This window comes from Ammospiza nelsoni, chromosome 3, assembly GCF_027579445.1.
Source record: "Ammospiza nelsoni isolate bAmmNel1 chromosome 3, bAmmNel1.pri, whole genome shotgun sequence".
In the NCBI taxonomy this organism is placed as follows: Eukaryota; Metazoa; Chordata; class Aves; order Passeriformes; family Passerellidae; genus Ammospiza; species Ammospiza nelsoni.
Window position 1 is genome coordinate 106,121,494 of NC_080635.1, and position 23,524 is coordinate 106,145,017.

General features: G+C 34.3%; 1 protein-coding gene across 1 annotated transcript in view; it reads right to left on the reverse strand.

Annotated features, from left to right (window-relative positions):
• ASCC3 (activating signal cointegrator 1 complex subunit 3) overlaps nt 1–23,524 on the reverse strand; it is a 251,444-nt gene that overhangs the window by 61,875 nt on the left and 166,045 nt on the right. Inside the window, exons 20-30 of the mRNA XM_059469026.1 lie at nt 22,128–22,299; nt 19,896–20,121; nt 16,127–16,281; nt 12,349–12,447; nt 11,710–11,878; nt 9,655–9,875; nt 8,208–8,293; nt 6,597–6,763; nt 6,316–6,461; nt 6,108–6,228; nt 3,962–4,104 (exon numbers count right to left, since the gene is read on the reverse strand). Of these exons, the coding sequence (XP_059325009.1) occupies nt 3,962–4,104; nt 6,108–6,228; nt 6,316–6,461; nt 6,597–6,763; nt 8,208–8,293; nt 9,655–9,875; nt 11,710–11,878; nt 12,349–12,447; nt 16,127–16,281; nt 19,896–20,121; nt 22,128–22,299 (1,705 nt within the window). The remainder of the gene's footprint in view (nt 1–3,961; nt 4,105–6,107; nt 6,229–6,315; nt 6,462–6,596; nt 6,764–8,207; nt 8,294–9,654; nt 9,876–11,709; nt 11,879–12,348; nt 12,448–16,126; nt 16,282–19,895; nt 20,122–22,127; nt 22,300–23,524) is intronic.

Consider the following 23,524-nt stretch of genomic DNA (forward strand, 5'->3'; position numbering starts at 1 on the left):
ATCCATGCGGACAATGCAACTTACAGAAGAATTGAAAAACATCATGAAGGCTCTAAAGGGAACTGTTTCTTTTATCATAGAGACTGCCCACTCATACTCTGGATGAACTGTGGCACTGTTGCTTAAATCCTGAAGAATGTCTGCATGTGCAGTTGGAAAATGTAGGGGTAAGCTTTAAAACATCAGCTACAAATCCTGGTAAGTATGGTATTTCAAGCATCATTGGAGACTTCCCTGGCAAGACTAAAGTATATGTAATGCATCAGGTCTCTGAGTGGCCATTTCTTCACAAAAAAGCACACACAGAACCTGAAGCCTAGTTGCATAGAATCTATGGAACAAATTTAACTATTTTAATCCAGCAACAGGCCCAGCAGAACTGCAAAACTGAGCAATACTGGAAACAACAATTTTCATTAAGTACTGGCCAGTTTTATGAAGATTGACTGCTGTCTCAACTTTCTGAATGCCTTTCAACTTTCTGAATATTGTAATGGGTATGAGCCAAAACCTGCATATCAGACATGAAATTCAAGGAAAATGTCCAGGAAGAACCATTCCCAAAACCTAATGAAGCTGCCTATAAGACATCTATTTTTCAGTAGATGCCTGTATAACAAAATTCCTTCTTGACAATAATTCAGTTGCACCTGTTAGATAATGACTCCTTTGAGGGAAAGAACATCTTGCATGATTCCTCCATGATCCAGGCAAGCTGTTATCTACTTTGGTGGCAACAGTTGAAGGGTTGTTTCTGTATGTCACTTATACATACAAATATGTTTTCCAGAAGGTTCATGCAAGTTCATGTCATTTGAAATATAACTGATTGATATGCTGCCTGAATTTGATATTTGGAGCTGGAAGTGGATTTGCCTGCTATCTGAGAGAACTGTGAAAAGCAGCCTGGACGTTTGTGAACTGAATCATTCATCACAAGCTTCAAACAAGAGCCTGGCTTACCACCACAGAGAGAATCTCTACAGAGAAGATGAGTGAAGCTAACATGATGGCTGATAAACAGAGATCTAGTATTGCTAACAACACATTAACAAAGAGTCAGTACTGGTCTCTGCTGCATTCCAGTCTCTTCCCCACAAGGCCTGAATCTCTGATACCATCACAAAGAAGAACAAAGAAAAAATGTATTTAATGGCTGTAAGAATCTGTCTCTAGCTCAACATCAGTCCTTTAGAAGTTATTATGGATGGCATTGTTTGAGAACATTTCAAGAAGCCTCAAGAAATATACTGGAAAGGTCACATAAACAGATGAACTTTTAGCCATCATGGAGCAAACCCAATTACATCATTAAACAAAACTTACTAATGAGTTCTCAAAGGAATCTTATGCCAGCCAAAATTAACATTATGTATAACATGCATTATGTATAATAAGGCTGACTGAAGAGAAAGGTCTCCTATACAGCTTGCTTACTTTCTATATACCCATGAAATATCTCTTATATCTCAAAATACTTCACAGTTAAGAATTACAAATATTTTGAAAATAATTTATCTGTAAGTCTCCCTAAAGGAATAGTGGTTGGCAAAACAAACCAAAACAACTCCAAATATGAAAAACTGACAGGAAAAAAAATGTTGTTTAAAAGGCAACAAAATTTAATTCTTCTGACTGGTCCATTTTAGTCCCATATGGAATTGAGAAACTTTCCAAAATTGAGAAAATTTCCAAATTTTAAATTTTGGAAAAGTGCTTAAGACATGGAATGCCTGCTATGAAGTATTTGCTAGTTCTACTTTTCAAACTTAAAAATTTTATAGTAGTCTGGAGAGAATTTTGTCTATTTCCTGTCCAATTCTGACTTTAATATTACTTGAGATTAAATTTTAAAATTTAAACTCCCTAAATTATGATTAGTTTTTATTATTATTAGATTATTATAAAAAATTGGGTAGGATATATACTATATATGTAGCACTACTAGAGCTTTGTCCTTTGCTTCAATGTCAAATGAAACTCAGGCTAATCATGCTCATTTAAAACACAAAACTACAAACTAGTCCCATAATTGCCCAAAGAAATGTCCACTTGAAATTGGGTACTTCAAACAGAATTGTGTTCTGCATAATAGTGATAAGATATAACAACTTAGAACTTAATCCTCAGTCTTTTACATTTACGTAATCAGAACTGAGTAACTTGGTAGGTATCTCATGCTCCAAACATTCAGCATATTAATTCAAATACAAATCATATGCAAATGTTATTAAACTAATAAATGCAAAGTCTGCTTGTCCTTGTTGGCTCCTATTTCAAAACCTTCAGAGGCTTATTCTGAAACATGAAATTCAAAGACTCCTAATAGAAAACCCTTTTCCAGCAAGTGAGGAAGCTTCAGTTACAGTTCTTTTCAGAACAGCAGTAGCTCCCAGGACATGGGGAAACTATTCTTAATAATGCAAGTCATTTAGGGCAAGCTGCACAGTGCATATTCTAATTCTGGGTGAGATTAGTGCAGTAAACCAGCACAAGGTACTAGAGTACTCCACTAAGTAATAATAACAACTTGGGTATGAAATGTTTCTATTAGGTTCAAGAAAACATGAAGTAGAGGCTATACAGCTAGAAAAGCACCATCAAGTTGAGATATGCTTTAGTAATAGTGGTTTATCAGCCAAGATGGCCATTTTCTATTTTAAAATCCATCCAAAACAGAAAGGATGAAGATGTTATGCTTTATCTCTGGGAAATCCCATTTTATTTTTCGGCAAAGAGCAAACAAACACAAATAATATAATCTAGAAACTTATGCTTTTGGATATATAATATTTATAATTGTATAATATTATATATAAATGATCTATTTATATGATATATTTATATTCATATTTATATGACATAAAATATCCATACAGTATTCAACTTGGATTTTATATTTATGATTCCTGCATTTTGCTGTGTTTTGATCCTAAATTATCACAGAAATTCCTAGTAGAAGATTTGCAATAAATCCAAAATCTAGTAAACCTGAGTATTGATCAGAAAAACCTGCTTTGCAGCAATGATATACTGTAATCAGGACCATTATTGCAGAGTAAAATAAATAATACTGCATTCAGAGCAGGTGCTGAACTGAGTGAATTAAATATAATCTGGTATACAGTTTGAAGAATACAGATAAAAAAGAATATTGAAAGGTTGTTTATTACATAGCCATCATTCACATTTTGCCGTAAACAAAAGAAGATTTTAAAAAAAGAAGAAAATGTAATTAAAAACTATATTTCTTGAAAAAGAGTAAAAAATAAGTCTTTCTGCTAGCATTGTTTAACATCTAAGTGTTTGACTTTGCAGTCTTTATATTTAAAAAAATCTTGGCAGAAGGTTTCTTTACTTTTTTATACTATTGATTTATTTCATTGATATGCAAGACTGAAGCATTGCTAAATGATTGGTTCTGCAGTATATTTATCTATCTAGGAATATAGATGGATGCATGTATGTACATAGGTACATATATTCACACAGATATATATGCAAATACATATACTTAATGCATCTGATGAGAAGGATGATTTTTCTCTTAAAACACCGAAAGAGATTTGGTTTAGATTTCAGCTTAACATCTATAAGTCACAGATGTCCAGCTGTAAACTTTAGAGAGCACTAGCCCTCTTTCTTTTAGTCTTTGTCTTATCTTGTATCAAAGACTTGCACCATGTGATATATGTTGTCTGGGACCATGGAACTAGCATTAATAAGATATGCAGGAAAAAACAAAGATAAAAGAGTTTGTGTTCTGAAGTTCAGCTCTTGCACAGACGCTTCTATAGCCTTAATGCTGTCACTACTTTTAATACATAGGGAAATTTAGCATATGCACAACTCTTTCAAGATCTACCCTCAAACGACTCTTTTGTTTCAGATGAATTTTTTTTCAAACAAACATCAGTAACATGGAAGCAAAGCACAAATGAGGAAGGTAAAATGATTCTACCTCTCTTTCATCCATCTTCAGCCATTGTTTGGGATCATCCTCTGTGGCCAGGAAAGCTATGAGATCTAAGGCAGTAAGCCTTGTCTGACGTCTGGATGACACAAAAATAAGAACAGGCTTGGCTGGAGAATGACTCCGAATTGCTGTTGAGCAAAACAGAATTTGAGAATTAGACCCCTTAATGACAAAAATGAGAGTTTCCCTTTGCAATCCCATGGCAGCTGATAGACCTCCTTGCAGATGACATTGAGGTATGTCTACTGAGCCTTTATTCTGCTGGATGGATTCAACTGAGGTGAGAATATACCACCTCTGAATCAAAGGCCATAAAACTACATGTAGCTGAGTCTTCAGCTATTTCAGTGAACACTCTAAGCTAATTAAGAGAAGCAGTTATTAAAAAAAACCCAACAAAGCACCACAAAATCTAGACAAGCTTCCGAGACTTCAAGCTCGTGAATTTTTCTATCTCAGCCTAAAAAGTATGTTAATGTTTTTTCTATACTGCTGGGGGATGTTGTCTCAGACTCAGTGCCATGAAGGTCTAAAATTTGCTTTCTGCCTGACCCAGAGCTCGAGCTGCATAAACTCATGCCAGCCTACAGAGGATCACTTCAATCTACCAATATCAGAAAAGGTAAAAAAAGCAGAAAATGACTTTTCAATAGCTGCTGTGAAAATGGGCATTACAGTAAAAGAGAACTTGGTTTCTGTGCCAACTAACTAGTCCAATATATTTAAACCAATTATGATATATTGAAACCAATTAGGTTTTAGGATTTTTTTAAATAGCATTTTCTTGCTCAGCCCATTTTTGAAAAGTTTCAGGTTGCAGGGAAATTTTTATGGTCTCAGGAATAAGTATTGCCATGAAAATGCTAAAATAACCTTGACTGTATCATGTCAAACAAGTTGGGAACAGAGCGTGCAATAAATCATATTTATACAGATTTTCTAACATCAACAAGCACTAGAAGTATAAACAGGTGTACCTAGAATTTCAAATACTCTCTCTAAACCACTTATAAATCCATTTGTGTGTTTTCTCATGTAATTCTCATTCAAGCAAATTAATTTATGTATTGTTAATTTCTGAACACTATTTCATACTGCCCACCAGCACATATTATTCCTCAGTTCATGAACACTACCCAGCATGTGCTCCTGCATACACACACGCAGTGCAGTTGTGAAATTATTGAAATGGGAAAATTCATCTGTATTTATATCTTACAACTATATACGCCAATATATCTAAATATTTTAAAAGACCAACATCTAATGGATTTTTGTTGCTCCAGGAACAGGTGTAGCCGAACAGCCCAAGACAGATTTATTGTTCATTAGTGTTTTTGTACAACGCTCTTGTGGAGGTGTAAATAATCCGAACTGTCAAGATTGGTCTCTAGCCCACAATCAATACTTTGCTTCTGTCATAAGGCTAATTAAAGCAGCTAAAAAGTCCCCTCACAAATGTCACCTCACAATCAACAGCAGTTCACACCACAAAATTTATTTTGGAGGTTATTTTTAATTGATATAATAAATATTCCTTATGTAACCAAAACAAAACATGTTCAAATAAAATACAAGAGAGCTTTTCTTAAATCTATACTGCTTGCCAGCTTGGTTAAGAATAAAAAATTGGAAACAGAAGCATATCTGGATGCACTACAAATTTTGAATTTTATGGTTATTGCTTTGAAACTAGAATTATAGGAGGTTAGCCTGACTTGCAACTTCTGTTCACAATTTTTTTAATGCTAACATGCAGTGGTCCATATGCAAATACCTCAGCAGATTAATAATATGAATGATTTTATTGCTTTCTAAATTTCCAATATTTTTACACGAATATTTCTTTCTGGTGTCAAACACTAAGAGAAAACACATTTTATTTCCCCTTCACTAACACTAATTTTATTCTTCTGTTCTAAATACATGACACTCCTCTTTCACATGTTGCATTTGCAGCACACTTTATGTTTCAGACAAATATCTTTGGGCCATTAGCGGAGCAGATTCTCCCAATACACGCCAAGAGTACATACACTAACACATGTTGCAAATGTGCTGCAAATGAACTGTGCAAAGTCCCTTTTTCTTTTAGAGAAAGGAAGAAAAGGTCTAGGAGCTGGCTGCTTACCCTGAAAAGCAGGTTTGTTCATGCTGGCCATGCGGGGACAGTAATGCTGGCCAGGGAAGCCCTGGATGTGCACCTCCAGAGGAACTGGGCGCACCGATGGTCGGAAGTTGAACAGACCCATCTACAAGAGAAGATTTTGTTCAAGTTTAACCTTGAATTCTCTTACCAATTGCTATTTTGTTTTCCTGCATGAAAACAGTTTTCATACCTGATTAATGTTTAGCCAGTCAGCAAGGTCTCTGGCATTTGCTAAAGCAGTGGACAAACCAACCACTCTCACTGGCTTCTCAGTGTGAGATGAGATAAAGTTTGTTCGAGACACAATGACTTCCAACACTGGGCCTCTCTCATCCCCTAGGAAATGAAAAGTAAATGGAAAAACAGAGACAAAGGAAAGGTTCAGATGTCAAGAAGTATATTCACATCATAAGTACCAGCACACTTCAAATTTAGCAGGGATTGTGATCAAAAGCAGTGAAACATGCTCACCTAGAAGATGGATCTCATCTATGATGAGAATGGCAACTTTTTGAACATAGCTTCTGTTCTGCCAGCTTCTGCTGACACCATCCCACTTCTCTGGGGTAGTAACAATCAGGTCAGCTTGGGCAATAGCTCTCATATCAGGAGTCACGTCTCCTGTCAATTCTACAACCCTGTAATCAAGAAGGACAGTGGCTTGGTTTCACAAAGCTTTACAACATCTTAATGTTAAAATATTTACACTTTAACTTAAATTCTTAAAAGAGGGAAGAAACAAAATTAAGCAAAGTAATTTTCCTTTTTGTCAAATACATTTAATAGGATTTTCAAAATTATTTTAAGTAAATAAACCTGCCTCTTTGTTTTCCTAGTAAATACTGTATAAATACCAAATATCATTCTTTAGCAAAACCATATAGAAAGAAGAGGAAGAATATGAGTCCCAACCAACAGTTACTTCTTCAAAATGAAGATAACATAATACTGGTATGATGTAATGTGAACCATAACATCCTGTCACAGACAGGATGAAAGCTTTCATGGAGGCTACCAAGTTGCTGCCTGCTGTTCTGCATAGATCTCTGGTTTGAATAATAAGGATAAACTGCAGTGTGTATTGCATTCGTTGGTGAAGGTCCATTAAGACTGGTGCAGAGAGTAGCCTCAGATTACTTTTTGAAGAAATTAGCAATTTTTTCCAATTGTTTGCAGCATTTGTGATGACCCATCATTTTAGATGGATCCATTATAATGGGTTTTAGACATTTCAATGACACATTCCAAACCCAGCTGAACATCAAACAAAAATTCCTAAAATAATGTGTATATTCTGTTAAAGATTATAGTCACAAGTGACTGTAAATTTCAAAAAAAGAAATAGTGTCATAAAATATTTTATCTCATTTCTGTGATAACAACAGGAATATTACTGATAATTTCATGGACACAGAGGAGCATCTTTCTCTTGTGGTGTGCTTTGAGCTTAACTTAGGAAAAAGACTATATTTGGAGAAGGTGAAGGCCCTAAATAATGCATTCTATGCATAAAATTTTTAATTCAGGACACTATAATTTTGGAAAGCATCAACATGACTGATATACCTTATAGATCATAAAGTAATGGCTGAACTCCAACACCTGGGAAGATCAGCAAGAAATTAATGTTACCAAGGAATAAAATTATATTAATTTATATATGAAGGACATGGTGTGACTCCTATTATACAGTTCATGCAAGTCCTGTATGTTCCTTGCAGCTGAGGTTTCTAAGGAGAGCTTAGTTTGACTTACATTTTCAATTTCCAAGGATATTGTGGAGTGAAATCTGAGCTTTGTATTTTTTATACTGACAAGGAAGGAGAACGAAAATAGCTGGGTATCAAAGTGTATCCCTTTCTTACTTCTGATTTTGATCTATCACTTTTGATCTATCATTTTTGATCTCAGTTTTGATCTATCAGTGACTACTGATAGAGCTTTTCAAGTACTAGAAATTTGAACAACAGTATAAACCCAAAACCCTTTTTGAAATACTCCTAAGTATTTTGAGATTTTACTCATACGAGATGAGCTGCTCTTTTGTTTCTCATTTCTCTGATTAGGTAAGGAGAAACATACTTTTTACCAAGCTTTTCTTCAATCCTGACTTTCCAGTCCTCAATCCTCTCACGGACAAGCGCTTTCAAGGGTGCAATGTACACTGCCTGCAAAAGAAAAGGCACAGAACTAGAAGTAAAACAAGATACCTTTATTAAAGTGTACCTAAAATTTGTGAGATTTGAACATACTTATAATCCATAAAATGAATAAGGTTTGAGTTCCTGAAATGACCTACAACAGGATTATATTTAAAACAGACACAATGCCTGAAAATAATGGTTTCTTTCCTGAGCAATTAAGAATATTTAGATAAGGAATAATTTCTTGAAATTGAAGTATTTATCACACCTTTTAAAATCCAAAACCCACTTAGGTAAATAATGGCTTTTGTTGCCATAACTATAAAATCTGCACGTTAACATTCTGGAACAGAAATAATCTGAATTTCTGGCAAGCAATATCCTACCTGATTTCTAGTTATGTCATTAAATTAATAAAAAAATACCTATTAAGTAAAAAAGCTGATTATCTTAAGCAAAATGTCACAATATTTTTCTCAAAGAAGCCTGCAGTGCAGAGGGGAATATGCTTACATGTACAAAACATATTTACTTATAGATTTATGGTTAAAAATTCTAAAGCTCTTGAACAATGAAGAAACTGCCACATGAAGAGTTCACATGCATTCTTTGAAATATATAGCCAGGCTTCCAGCTTTATTAAAACCTAAAAGATGCATTCCTTAAAGAACTGGCTATTTTTTATGTCACAGATAAGTTGAAAGTGTATGAGTGACTTGTTTACCTCAATTGCACTAAGAAATTACATGAAGATATTTAAATTCAAAGATGATTAAGGAATTCATGCACAGAATTTCTGTTAATGGAAAGGTTATACTTTTTAAAAAAATCTCCCAGCCAGATACAAAGATTTTTTAAAGACTTTAAATCTAAAATGTGGTTAACTAAGACAATATGGCTAAGTTGAGAAGCAGATATATATTCACTTTGAAAAGAAAGCTCCAAAGGCTGAGTTGTTCAGCTTTTAGGCAATTTAAAACACAGGGGGGAGCTGGAACAGAAAATTGGCTTGTAGTAATTAATTGCAACTTATTTGTTTAAATAACAGAGAGACTGGGCGAGCTGTAGTCCCATGGAAGGGAACTAATAGCTATAAAACAATACCACTGCTAGTATAAGGAGATTAAAGCAGGAAATGCTGTTAAGTAAGGAAGAAAAGGAAATCCAGCATGCCTGCATGTCATTTTTGTAGATTTAACTCTGGCTGTCAACTGATTAAAATAAATAGTTAAAATAAAAGCATAATGCACATAATGCACTACCATTTTGTATGCACACATATATAAATTGGAGAAAGTAAAATTCAGTTCCCCACAGTCCTTCTAGACTCGTTTATTACTGAGATGCTCATAACAAAATGATTCCAGTAAACCTGTTTTACAAACCTTTGATGTGGGATACTTGTTAAAAACTCTAAAGATGGCTAATTCAGCTGCAACCGTTTTTCCAGAACCTGTAGGAGCTCCAAGAAGAACATTGCAGTCTGTGTGATAGAGGGTATGGAATATCTGTGTCTGAATAGGGTTGAAGTGTGTGAATTTGTACAGGACTTCATATTCAGGATGTCCCAAGGCTGTGATAGGCAGAGGCTGAAGATCCAGAAGCTCTAAAACCACAAAATAATAGTAAGTGGATGACAAGAGATGCCATGACATGACATAGCTTGTTATGAAGATAAATATATTAAACAGTAATTTAGTGAAAAACAGTTTACATTCAAAAATGTTTTACTTAGTATCTCATATGACAGAGAGTACACATTTGGGTAATTGCTTACTTTGATGAAGAAAACTGAAAAGTTGTTTTATAGCTCTGAAATAATTCTGCAAGTAATTTTGAAAATCTGATTTGAAAATCTGATAGCTGTGTACCAGCTATTAGCATATTCATCTTTTTCTTATACCCGTTTTCTTTTTTCCACTTGTAGTAAGTTCTAAACTCATTGTGTTAGATTATATGTATGTCCAGCTTCTTATCATAACAGAATGTGGAGTATTTCAAGTTCAAGGGAAAAAATCTTTTTAAGAAGGAAGGATTCTTTGGAGTTTCCAAGTTGATGGAGTAATACAAATCAGATGAGTACAGCTAAATTTTGCATCTTATCCTTTAAATGTATAATTAAAGACATAATCTTAATAAATAAACAAACATCTTTTCAATATATGATTCTCAATATATCTTGAGGGCATCTGCTATCCAAAGAATTAGAGATTGTGGAATTTGCAAGATGATATATATAACCAGATTGGATTTGGAATCCTACCAAATTAAGGAGACTGCAGTGATTCTGCTATGCAGATGCTTGCTTTGAAGTTTGGGTTTGGTTTTTTTTTTGTGGCTGGAGGTCTCCTTGTCTTTTCAGGGTGCTTCACATTAAGGTATGATATGGGAGTCATAAAACCTACTGAGGCTATGATGCCTAATATTCTTCACATGCTTTTCACTGATACCTTATGGCTGTTTTATCATTCCCACAGAAACAGTGATTTCTTGGGCTCTGTTGAGGAGAAAGAAGGGTTTTTTTGCCTAGCAGAGCCTCTACGTACTTCGTTGTTGAGTGGGAACCAGATGGGAATTGAAATCAATTACCATAAATCCTGGAGTCTCCATAACTGGTGATGTGTAAATATCTTTCTGTTTCTTCTGAATAGTAGTCAGTGATCAGTCAATTAGATAAAAAGGTTACACATGCTTTTCCAGACAGTGTAGGTACAGTACAACAATAGCTAAACACTTCACAAACACATGTGAATTTATGCACGCCAAAGGACAACACCGTATGAGAACTGTGCATTTCTGAAGGCACTCAGCAGACTGCTAGATGAGCCAAATATAATTACAGAGGAAAGGTTTTACAATGACATCAGCCCCAATGAATGTATAAAGCAATTTATGTATCCAGAAAAAAAGAAGCAAAACACAAACATATGCTTCTGTGCCAAGTGTTAAAAAAGGAGGGGGAGGGGAGGGACACCACTTGATGAGATGAAATGCATGTTCAGTGCTGCAACAGTTCTTGCTATGATAAACATTTCTTAGCAAAAGTAGAAAAATGTTTCATATTTTCAAAATTTTCATTGTTTTTTCTTTGCTGAACACCATTTATTAGACAGTCTAAGATTATTTTAGCCAGTCCAGAAGAAAGGTATTGCTTGCAAGGACTAAGCTAAGACATATCAACACAGAGATTTGCTTAGTTTTATATAACAGGTTCAGTTTTCTTATGGTTTATAGAGAATCTGGAATAACTAAGATGAAACCAAAATTCTTTCATTTTGTTCAGGAATTGAAAAGCTTAGAAAGCTGGAGAAGAAATATCACAAAGTGAAATTCCAGACATTATTCTCCAATGAAGCAGAAGTAAGTCTTATTGCACTACCATAAAAAAAACCCAATATGAGCAATATTAATTAAAGCAAAATTATCAAATTTGAAGTTACCTGTGTGGGGTGGATGTCTCTCTGGAAGAATCAAATGTTGAAAATTTATGATACATACAGCCTCTGCTCCTAACCATCTATCAGACACAGCTCGAATGTAATATTGAGAAGGAAGAGGTTCAAAAATTGGGATTGTGAACACCAGCAGCTGAGGCTCTTTAGTAATGACCTAGTGCAAACATGTAGAGAATAATTACTGCACAGAAAAATCAGTAACTTGAAAAATCACAGTTTGCCTCACTTCCATAAGCATTGCTAACACAAAACAATAGAGTATGTGTGCAAATATTTACATCTTTATAAAATATTTTACAGTCTGGAATGAATTTTTTTTCCATAGTCTTCCAAAGATGAAAAATAACACTGGCTTTTCATCTTGTTCTTTAACAGACAAAACCATTATAATCTTTCTACATCACCTGAAAATAACTGTCCCAGCAAAGGAGGAAGAGAAAAAGGGACATTTGAGCTTAGAAAACATTTTTGTGGAAGTCTAAGCTGATCAGGTACATCTGAATTTGAAATCTGTACTGCTGATTTGAAAATCTGCTTAGGCCAAAATACTGTTTGACCTGACAAATCCACATCTCACTAACTTCGTTTTTGTTTTGCTGTGAGATTCTGGATGAAGTCCATTACCTGTTTCTTTTGAATGATGAAGTACTCTGAATGATAAATGTGATCATTAGTAGGGTCTTCTACCCAAATCCACCAGGGTTCTCCAACACTGCCATGTACCTTTATGAGTAGAAAAGATAGTTTTCTTTTAGTTCTCTGGGTTTAGATTCTCTGGATTTGTTACAAATAGTGGATGTATTTCTAAATGACACAGGCTCATAAAGGAATACAGAAGTACAGAAATCAGAGGTAACAGAAAAAATAAAATTTTTAATCAGATGAGTCTGCCTAAAGATTATGCTTCAATTAGAGTTTGCTTAAGGTACATACAATAAAAATGGACATGATACAAATGCAACTGAAGGTAGTGCCTCAGCTGTTTATAAATTCACTTAATCCCAAGGGTTCCCTCTAGGATCCTAGGAAAGAACATGTTCTCTTTATTCCTCCCTGTACTTTTGCCTTTAGGTTCTGTATAGAAGATTGTTGTTTGCAGCTGTCTGCTCATTTTTCAGTCACAAACATTCTCTCAGGAAAAAACTGGACAAGGAATTGTGATATGGCTCTCCTCTCTCTCATCCCTCTCCTCTAAAGAGATACAGCAAGTGCATTCAGAAGGCTGTAGATGTAGCCATTGTTACAGGTGAAGTGAGAAGAACACAAATAGAGCCGTCACTTGATGATTTCCCTGCCGCCTGGCAATGTCTTTTTTAACCTAGACTTTTGTTTGCTTTGTTGTGTACCTTACTTTGCAATTGCAGAAATCATAGCTAGTTATGATGCTAAATTAAGACTTTTTTTGTTTTTTTTTTTTTTTTTGGTCAGAATAAATAACCTTTGCCAAAGTACAGGTATTTTACATAAATATTTCGGAAAATAAGAAAAATGCATGGTAAAGGAGTACGGAAGACATAGTACTAAATGAATGCAGATTTCTGATGTTTCTGATGAGGTCTGTGATAAGTTGCAAAACCAGGAGATGAAAAAAAAGTTGGAATTTTTCCTAAACTTAATCGAAAAAAAGTCAAAGTGCATAGTTGCTTCTAATGGCAATTTTAATGCTCCAGGAATCTGGTATTGATTCACACAGTACACATTATTTTCAGCATAATTCATTACTGTGTCTGTGTCAGAAAACAATCTGTACTAGTTTGTGAAGACAAAACTATGCACAAAGAATAAAATTAAGGTGCTTTTCTTTCTTTTTTACCACAGTTGCACAATAGACAAATAGATGGACTGTAATTTATTTTTATTACATTTGAATTTCACTTGCAGCTTCATTAGGAACTGAAGCAGTGAAACTGAAATGACACACAGGTGACATCTTGAAAAGTGACAGTGAGACTATTATTTCATCTGGGTTTAGGAGCATTTAAGAGAGATAAGAAGAACTAATGAAGGCAATTAAGTCCAAATCTCAGAAATTTTATTATTAACTGTAATAGCAACCTAATTTTGGAAAGTCCCATGAAAAAACTGCATGGGGTAAGCAGGACAATCTGGGAACAGGAAACAACATCTTCTCCAGTAATGATTCTCAAGGATTGGGGAGCTCTTAAAACTGGCAAATACCTGTGCCTGTATTTTGGGCAACCATCACCCTAAAACTACATGTCTGATATTTGACTCAGCTAATTCATACTATTTGCATTATTCTGCATTTCTGCTGGACTCCTCCTGGATGCATTAAGGCTTAATTGCTCTGTCTGGGTATGTTTATAGTCCTTTGCTTCTAACAATAGAATAAAAATCTGGGATTTGGCTCGCATGCTTTTGCTTAACTTAAGGGTTCCCTGTACTGAAAACTAAAGATAAGCTGATGTCATATCTCACAAAAACATCTTTCTCTTCTAACGTCATGTGCAGTTTGTGATGAGATCATTATAGAATTAATTATCTGGGTAAAGGATCAATCTTAAAACCATGAAATGTTAGCCAAGCAGGGTATTTCAACTAAGCATGGTATTTAAGGTTTTCATAGCTGGTTTTATTTGATTACTGCAATTCTTTAGATGGGATTTTTTAGCAACTCACTTTTGTACCAAGTACAGGTATACCGGTAAGTTTCTATAGCCATCTTCTGAGAGGCTTGTTAAAATAATGTGATGATACAGAAGCAGTTTCAGAGTGTCTATGCTTGAATTTGAGAAAGCTATTCATTTTCAGAAACTATTAAAATTTAACAGTTTTAGTTATTTATTGTGATAAAAGCTTCATTTACTGAAGAAACAGGAAAATCAACACCACATTACAGAAATAAAAAAAAAGGAAAAAACCACTTTTCCAAGTTTTTATGATCACCCATAAACAAATTCACATAAAAACATCTCCATAAGCTTAATTGATACAACAATCATAATATATCTAAAGCAATCCTCAGAAAAACTGTGTAAAGGGGTCATGGCAGAAAATAGATTTGTGACAAACTTTTGCTCTAAATTTAGAAGTTCAGAATCAAAGCAACAGTATAATTTTGTGTGGATCCCTAACCTGTAAAGATACAGAACCTAGGTTTTCTAGAAAAACCTAACAATGGATTGAGAAAATACTTTGTATTAAGATAAAGTTTAATATGAACAACACTAATTTTTTGTCTTTAGCAGATTATAGGTAAAGTGGACAAACTGAACAATAAAAACTTGTTTCAATCCTAAAAAGTAATGCTTTCTTTTCCTTCTGCAGTACTGCCCATAAATAAGGTAACAAAAAGTAATCATGTTATAATTCATGTTAGGAATCCATTCAAACATTTATTCAATAAACCTAGGTGGCAAGCAAAATCAAACTTTCTATATTTTGATTGCTCAAACTCTGTATTTTGATTGCTAATATCCCATTTATAAGGTAACTCGATGAAACTTCTACAAGAAATGAAAAAACCTTTCATCAGGGAAAATAAATTCTAAAGTAATTTAAATATTTGTGGAATAAACCTCTCATTTAATTATGATTAAGGTAAAAATTGTAATCTAAGGGATTTTAAAATTAATTTTTAATAAAAGAACAGATACTTAATATCCACATTTCAAAATAATTTATCTTAAGCATAAATTTCATAAGTCTAAAAGAAGAAAATTATGTTTGCCTATGGAGGTATCTTTTTTTCCTGTAGAAAGTTTCAGAAGTAACAGCAACAATACAATGCCCCCATGTGGACATTTATGTTTCATTTAGATTTATCTTAAATGTATATCTAATGAACAGATTCTGAATCAAAGGATGTATGTATAGCTAAATGTAAAACTGGTACAACTCCTTTCATATAAATCTGCACTATCAAATACAGATGAACATAATTCCAAACATATCTCAGGATTTTTTTGGTTCAGACAAGTCCCAGCAGAAAAAGGCACTGGTATTGTGAATGTATATTTGTGAAGCCAGGAGCAACAGGAGAACCTGACATACATGAACTGTATTTTAAAGCTTTTCTGTGTTTGATGCTTTTTCATAGTTCAGAGAGTCATCCATGTCTCCCTTTCTCTTGCCTCTCCTTTCTGGGCACATAACTCTAATCTGTGTGTGACTACTGTAAATATTCAGTGTTAAGCATTTGCCACAGTGTGTTATATACACAGCCCAATCTTACACGGCTTAACAGAAATGAAAAGATGATCCTTGCCTGCTTTCTTCAACAAAAGTCACAAAAATCATCCCATTCCTATTATCAAATTTGCTTTTTAGCTAAAATAAATGCTTTTTAAAAAATCCCAAAAGCTATGGACAAGCAGTGATATCTCCTTTACTGGAACTAAACTGAACTTCTCTTCCTGCCTCCTGCTCCCCCAGGTTGTACCTGGTCATTCCAGGTGAAGTCGGGCGCGATGCTCAGCCGCACGCGCAGCACCGTGCGGGTGATTGGCTGGATCGTTGCTTCCATGACGATGGAGGGGATTTGGTGGACACACTGTTTTACCTTCAACCCAATTTTCACATGATGCAGCATATGACCTGCCAAGAAAACATCAGGTGTAACGAATTTGCATTTCCAGGAAAAAGCGTACAACTCTGACTTTCAAATAGGCTTTCAGAGAGCACTATTATTGCTTGCTTGTTTTGCTCCTGGCTACGTAAATGTCTGACTCTCTTGACCTAGCATGTCTGAATATTTTGTAATACTTAACTTGAATTAGCAATTTAGAGCCTTGAAAAATCAGTATTAACCCCCTCATTGGCTATAACTAAGGGGTTAAAATAACTATTAAGAATTCACACTGAAAATATTATGCCAAGCTAGTTCTCTCTCTTTCACTTACTTTTAGACCAGGCTCTTATCAAGCCATAGAATTCTTTTTCAGAGCACAAATACCAATTTTTTACTTAATTCAACTTCTACAATTTCTGTGTAGTGATTCAAACCAGACAGAATGCTTTTCATAAAATTAAAAAAAGGTACTTAATAGGTTAAAAATGCACATAAGTAAACATCTAACAGCAGCTCCGATCTGTGAGAATATACCAGTGTGTAACTGAGACAAAGGAAAAATTAAATGTTGCAATATTTTTTTATTTTCTATTGTAATCATGGTAACTAGGGCAATAAAGTGACTTTATTTATTTAGAAAAATGTCCTACTTGTATTTTCCAGCTCAAATCTCTCTTCCCTTGCTCTTCATTTTGAATATAAAAGAAAGTATGCAGCAGTAATTTCTTTTTTTTACTGAAATTATTCACCTTCTGGCTTATTTACTACATTTTCACTGAAATTGTAATGTAATTATGTGGAGCATATTTTAGATTTTAATTGTGATGATCATAAATGCTCCCTGTTAAAATCTACCTTACCAATTGCTACTGATATTTTTCTGGTATGATTATGTGGTTCTGTGCATACTTACCCATTGAAAAAAATAAAAAAAATTCAAAAAAGGAGAAGTCCTATTATTTGCATTATGTGCAAAGTGACAAGGTGATACAAACCTTTCCTTGCAATTACAAGACATCTATGAGCACGACATCTTGAAACTGGTATTTTTAAATTGATACTGACTTTCCCTTTTCAGTTTTTCTTTTTTAACAAATTGGCAGATAGATTTTTCTCACACAGGTCTTTATACTCTGAAGCAATGAATGGTGACCTTGCTTAAGAATCAAACCCCTAACCAGAAGTTTTAACACCAATTTAATCAGTTTAATTTGCAGTTGGTAAAATAATTGCACCTCCAACAAGTGGCTTATTAAAAACCAAATCCCTGATGTTGGTACACTTGGATGATACATGCAGCATTTCAGCATACTTGCACAGGGACTAGCTTTTGCAATTAGAGGTAAAACTTCAGAAATCATGTTAAATAAAGGCAGATGACAAAGATTCAAAGATATGATTATGTAGGCAGGTATATTTTTCATGGCAAAAATTACTTTCTTTTTCTAAACATGTGAGGTTTGTACAGGATAGCACTGAGATCCTTTTACAGTTATGATCTAGGGGAAAATAAGGCTCCTCTTCCAACTTCTGCAAAACGTGATAAAACTCTCTCCTCCCTAAGCTCTCTCTTTTTTCTTTCTAATAGGAATTCTTTTTAATAAGTTATATTATGAGACACCATCAATGGCATTTAAAAAATACTAAAACCCTCTGAACAAAAGCTGACAAAGAAAACAGGCATGTCTAAAAAAAATTGCTTATTCTAAAATGTTTGTCATCTGCATTGTGAAAAAAAAAAAAAAGGGACTGTTTATCTCAGCTAACACAGTGATTTCCTGGCTATCTGGAAACTCCATGGTTACATTGCAATAGCTCATAGATTGGTGTTGATCCATTCATGGTGCCCTGGAATCCAGGATCTGTGCACACAACATGCTCTCCACCCATCTGATGCTTTCATCTCCCCCTAAGCCATGGGCTGAGTTAGCCAGCCAGCTCCTGCCTTTGTCACTCTATCTCCAAGGTCTCCACAACATTTAAAAAGCAGAAGACTGAAACCAGCCCTGTGGGGTAAGAAAACAAGGCAGTACCTGGAAGTTGTGCTTTCCCTCATTTGAACACAGCTTAGAATTTGAAATAAAAATACAGAGACTTCCTTAGCACACCTCAGAAATCAAGGCTGGACAGGAGGAAATGTGCCAAGCAACTACTTCACAGAGATACACACACATCAACCTTCTTTGATGTTTATAAGGCTGAAGAACATGAAATATCATTACGTAGGGTCAGCAGTGCCCTATTTTTACAGTCAAATCCCATGTCTCATCTACTTTCAAATTAAGTTAACATAAACCAGAACCAGACAAATTGCTGGCATACACAGATACATTTCCATCTTGTCAATACTGGTTCCAATACATTGAAGGAAGCAAAACTGGCTTTGTATTTTTACTCAAAATTTCCTGCTTCTCAAGTGAAGGTATGGGGAGAAAGAACAATTAAAAAAAACCAAGCACAAACAAAACAAAAACAAACAAAAAAAGGTCCTGAACTAAAAACAGCTCCACAAAACCAAACAACAACCCCAAAATAATAAAAACAACCCCCAAAAACGCTAATACAATTAATGGAAAAGAACACTAAACACTAAAAGGCATCACAAGTACACAAAAAATTAACAGTGAATTAAAAAGTGCTATAACACTTCTGAATAAAAAACCATAATGCTAGCATTTCAAATAAAATGCAATGGTTTTAATACATTTCACATTACTATATTAAAATGCAGGTAAAGTCAGCATCTAGAATTTTGTCATAGCCTTTTGGTTTAACTTATTAAATGAAAATATAGCATCTAATTCTTCAAACTTTTACAAATTTATTTAACTTTTTTCAGCCTAGATTAGGCACATAACAAAGTTTTCCAAGTTAGCAATGTAGTACTCCTCCAAATAAAAGAAATATTAAGTTAGATGTGATAGCTTCTAAGCAGTGAGTATGAATGGTATTTTTATTCTAAAATTAGATTTTTCAAAAAATGGCAGTTTGTTTATCAACAGGTTGGTAATAGCAGGTGCAAATGAAGTCCAAAAAAAAAAAAAATACACTAAGGAAAAAGAAATGCATTACAAGTGATTTTTTTTTTTTACTTCAACCAGATGGTGGGCAGTTTACGCACAACAGTTTATACAGACTTACTGGAAATTGTCATTATGTCTATCAGTAGGCTTGTGGATTTTCTCATTATTGGACTGTCAAATCCTTTAAAAAATTCCATTAAGGTTTTGTTGCAGTGACACCAGTGACAATGAATTCTCCATTTTCAATGAAAATTAATGCAGTCTTTCAGAAGAAGGCCATTTACTGATAGCATACCTGGATGTAATAATCTGGTTTTATTATTTTCCATATTAATAAGAAATAAGGCCACAATGTGCCAACTGGCAAAAGTAAACAGATGCCTTTTATAGTAGTGTGTTAGGTAAGGTGGGCAGAAAGGGAAGCATACAGGTCAACATAAATATGTATATCTACACATATCCACCTAAACACTTATCAATGGACATCTCCTTTCCATCTGTGTTCTGTGACTGCCAGGACATGGGCTGGCCTTATCCTCAGAGCTGTGCCATTTTACAAGCTGTGGAGACTGGAAAAAACCTTCTTTATTGGACAAAAAGCCTCGCTGGCTTCTCACCTATTTCATCTTTCCTCATGTCCTTCATCTTGTCGATGGTGAGATTCTTCTCTTCCAGCTTGGAGAGGACGGAGGGGGGGAGCACTGAGAACTGCCTCAGAGGGCTCACCCAGCCCCAGAGCCGCTTGTCAATGACCTTGCTGAGGTTCAGGAGCCGATAAGTCATGGCAGGCCAACGCTTCCTCAGGGCAATCTCAAAGAGAGCCCGAACAATGCGAGCTGCATTCTGGAAAGTGAAAAGGAAAAAAAAAAAAGGCAAAACTGTTGTAATTCTCTCAATACTCTTTGTAAAATGAAAAGGATCCCACAGACTCATCTTTGACAAACCATAACAATAGATTTTTCTTTTCGAACTGATTTCAAACATTTTTGAAAATTATTTTTTCCATCACTGTCTAGTGACAAAACTACCTCTTGGCTGCATTCTGAAATTATGAAAAGAAACATGTGCAACCAGTTAAAATTGTAGTGTCAGGTCTGCCATAGAACTTTGATCACAGTTATGCTAACATTATGGAGTTCTAAATTTATTGTGTATCAATCACTTCTGAAGCAAATTCACTTAATATACCCCTCCATAACAGACACCTGCAAATTCACTTTATATGGAAATTCAATTTTTGTTATTTTCTAGTTTATGCTTCTATAATAGCATTGCACCTCACACTGGATTTCACAACATTTGCACAGAAGCTTAACAGTAGTGAATGTTTTAAAACATTTACTATATTCCGAAAATAGTGTACAACTAAACTGTACAAATATGCTTTGGACTTGGAAAAATAATTATTAACATAAGTTTGAATGAGGTCAGTCTTATCCTGAAAACCTAAGTTATGATATTCCTTTTATAAACTTTTGAAGCTGCATTATGAAGCTATGCTTTTTTTTTTTCTTTTTATTTTTTTCCTCTACCAGTACTATGTCTGGATTAGGAATTATGTTCTTGATTCATTGAATAAAATATAATCATTCCCTACTGGCTCTGCTACGCCAACAGGAATAAAAAATAGAAAATTATTTGGTTATGATAGGAAGCATATGTTACTAAAGAAGCACATTCCTCTTACTTAGAAAGGATGAAAAATTTTCTTAATACTCACTATCCAAATTAAAAAAAAAAAAAACCACACTTTGTAGCACTGGTTCCACAAGTATATGAAGATCTAAGAAGAAGACCATGTTGCCTCACTAAAGATGCTATAAATGAGACAGACAAATAAAAGGAATTGCCTTGAAAGCAAAGATTAAAAGGATCCTACTGAAAATGATTTTGCTATGCAAGTGCACAATTTTTATGGTGTGTACAATCAATTCAGCATTTTCTCATTTATACTCATATGTGCTACAAAATACAAACACTTCTGAAAAAGGTTTTGTTACTATGAAAATGTTGCTAAAGACTATGTATAATTTTGAATATTTAAATCTCATCTTTAGCACCAACCAACTAAATGCAACTTTTAGATTAACTCTTTCCAAAGCAGTTTTGTAAGGATGAGACAAAAATAACTCCATGCAACATCTCTGCTGACTATTAAATTTAGAAAAGAAGAGTGAGAGTGAGATGGGCTAAAAGGGACCATTTTTTGGGTTCACAATTGTCTAAATAGATCTCTGTGTCATGTCCCCCTCTGTACCTGCCTATGTGTGGTAATTAAACATGCTGTGTTACAATCAACCCTTTAGGTGTCAAATGAAGCCAACAAACAAATACATAGACTGGTATGCCAATCTGCACATTTTTTGCTGGATTACATCCAGCAACAGAATTACAATAGCACATTTTTCATGAGAAAACCAAGGTATGTGAATCAAACACAAAATATGTTTTGCAGAATGAAGTATAAAAACACATAAAGCATAAGAAAAGATTACAACAGTTTTTCACATTTAGAAGAAAACCCTGAAATTTAGAGAATATAATTTCTGTGCAATCACAGTTAGAGAAACTAAGTAGAATAAGATTACATGGGTACGACAAACAAAAAAAGGGCATTCATAATTAACAAAAACTGCCATAGTCTCTCAAGGTAGCCTTTTGCAAAACTTTTCTACTCAAGTGTTATGGCTCACATGCATGCACAAACACAAGGCTCTGATTTTCAAAGAAATTTGCACAAAAATGTACAAAAAAGATGTAGATTGGGGCTTACTTGTATAATTGTAAATATTTGGGAGAATTAAAACAGCAGAAGTCAGCAACAAATATGCAGAAAATACTATTTTTACCTGTGCAACATATGCAGAATCCGAAATAAGGGAGAAGCTGTCCATCTCCCCTCTGCTAATGTATGTTTGAAGGAGGATATTAATTTTTCCATAATTGTTTTCCACACCTCCTGGAGCAGGGAGTTCACAGAAATCATTTAGTAAGGTATCTAGCTCTTCTATTTCTTCTTCTCTTACCTACAACACAATTATACATTATGAAGAGGCTGAAGCAATTCGATGAAAATTTTTACACTGAAATCAAATTTTCCTTATAACATAGTTATATTACTTTTAAATGGAGTCTCTAGTTTTAAGGAGAAAAAAAAGAAGAAAAAAAGCAGTAAACCCACATCTTCCACAATGTAGCTAATAGACCATAATTGAAACTATCTTAACAGGGACACAATTACATTTTGTTATTCATCACCATCTATTAAGGTTGCCATTGACATACAAAAATTTGATATGCCACAAAAATTGAATCTTGTGACCTTGTCATCCTTCATCTGATGAGATTTTATTTTTTATTTGACCAGAGTAAAACTTCTGTCCATCTGGATTAGGGCAATCTTGAATTAACATTAAATGTACTCATTATAGTTACACAGTTTGCATGTGATGTAATACATTTTTAAACTCAAAACTGTGAAGTACTATGATTCATCATATTAAAATTTTCACTGTTAATAAGATTAAGTCTTAATATGAGCAAAGAAATATTAATATCTATGGTTTGAATAATGCATAACATTTCACATTCTAACTGATGACCCTTACATGGCAAAACTAGCATAAATCTACATATTCTTTGACTTACTGATAGTCTGTTAGTGTAAAACTTATTTGAAGAGGGTAAATGTTTGGTCCCTGCAGGGAACCATCTGAAAGTAATTTTCATTTGGACCTGAATACCTGACATACAAAAGACCCTAAGACAATTGGGTTAAAATCCCCAACTTTCTAGTGACTCGTCCCACAGGAAAGAAAGACATAAAGTACAGAACCATCATAAATGAATCTGCTTTCAGGGGAATACTATGCTCTGCTAACAACAGCATTTTGGATAATTTTTTCTGCTCTTGCACAGCACAAGTACACGTCTTATCCAGATCTGTATTTCAGCTACTGGTGAGTTAAATATCTCAAAATTCAGAATTTTTAAAGGCATTATGGAAACGTGATTAATTTATCAAAAGTCACAATTTCTATCACACAGAGGGGCAAATCCTGAGCTGTTCTTGTGAAAACCAGTTATTCATTTTAACATTCAGAGCTGCACAGCAAATGAATCACAAAAATCTGGAAATGACAGTGCACTGATGCCATACCATATAAATCTGAGAAAGTAAACTAGAAAAACTGTGCTTTAGTCAAGAAGCATCACTACTAACTTTATTAAAAATATAGAAACATAT